The sequence below is a fragment of the Pundamilia nyererei genome, unplaced genomic scaffold, assembly GCF_000239375.1.
Source record: "Pundamilia nyererei isolate P.nyererei 1_Seehausen unplaced genomic scaffold, PunNye1.0 scaffold00078, whole genome shotgun sequence".
Classification (NCBI taxonomy): Eukaryota; Metazoa; Chordata; class Actinopteri; order Cichliformes; family Cichlidae; genus Pundamilia; species Pundamilia nyererei.
This window is the reverse complement of record NW_005187479.1, coordinates 2,858,255-2,859,186: the sequence shown is the minus strand read 5'-3', so window position 1 is coordinate 2,859,186 and position 932 is coordinate 2,858,255. Positions and strand designations below refer to the sequence as shown.

Here is a 932-nt window from a genome sequence, read left to right as displayed (position 1 = left end):
CGCAAATCTCTCACATCTCAAAACACCGCCATCACTCCTAAAACTTCCCCTTTCCTAAACAACTAACAACTGTCACTTACTGACTAACACTGCCAAACAGAATTGTTAAAGTTTTAATTTTAATTTCAATTCAGGTTAGATTTTTTTTTTGTGCGCAACGCAGATTTTCTGTGTGCAGAGACCGTGCCAGCAGTGCGCAATTGCGCGCACACGCAGCTTAGAGGGAACATTGGCCAGAGAGTATCTGACAGTTTTTGCCTCGCTCTGCTGCTCAGATTTCGTTTTCTCTCTCTGTCCTCTGCCAGGTGTCGCACCATCCACCCATCTCTGCCTTTTATGTCTGCAATAGGAAGGATGGATTTTCTATTAGTGGAAGCATCCTGGCCAAGTCCAAATTCTATGGTACAGTCAATATTTCACAATCTAATTCATTTGTCTCAGCCAGATGATCGGTACGGATTCAGTACATGTGTACGGTTATAAAAAGGCATGCAAGGACACCGTCACGATCTGGCCCAGTCTATGAGAAGCATTGTTAACCACATATTTCTCTGTTTTCCTGCTTTTGTAGGTAACTCTCTTTCAGCTATTCTAGATGGCAAAGCCCGGCTGCTATTCTTGAGCAGGGATGAGGAGTATGTCATCACCATGCCCTATGCTCACTGCAAAGGTAATAAATATGCATTACTTTCTACTCCACTAATCGTTCCATGTCCTTGTTGCTATGTTAGTATTAGCAGTATCTTTCCATAATCTTCTTAATACTGCAACATCTCTTTGGAAATAAGCAATATGTTTTTCAGTGCCAAAAATTCTATGCGGTGGTAAAGGGTAGAGATGGCACGATACCACTTTTTTATGTCCGATACCGATATCATAAATTTGGATATCTGCCGATACCGATATGAATCCGATATAGTGTTTTTAATCAA

At 41.3% G+C, this 932-nt stretch overlaps 1 protein-coding gene across 3 annotated transcripts in view; it reads left to right on the top strand.

The window, feature by feature from the left end:
• Nucleotides 1-932, top strand: part of osbpl5 (oxysterol binding protein-like 5) — a 46,399-nt gene that overhangs the window by 35,998 nt on the left and 9,469 nt on the right. For all 3 annotated transcript variants that reach the window (XM_005737715.1, XM_005737716.1, XM_005737717.1), the window contains 2 exons: nt 306-402; nt 572-670. In XM_005737715.1, the coding sequence (XP_005737772.1) occupies nt 306-402; nt 572-670 (196 nt within the window). The remainder of the gene's footprint in view (nt 1-305; nt 403-571; nt 671-932) is intronic.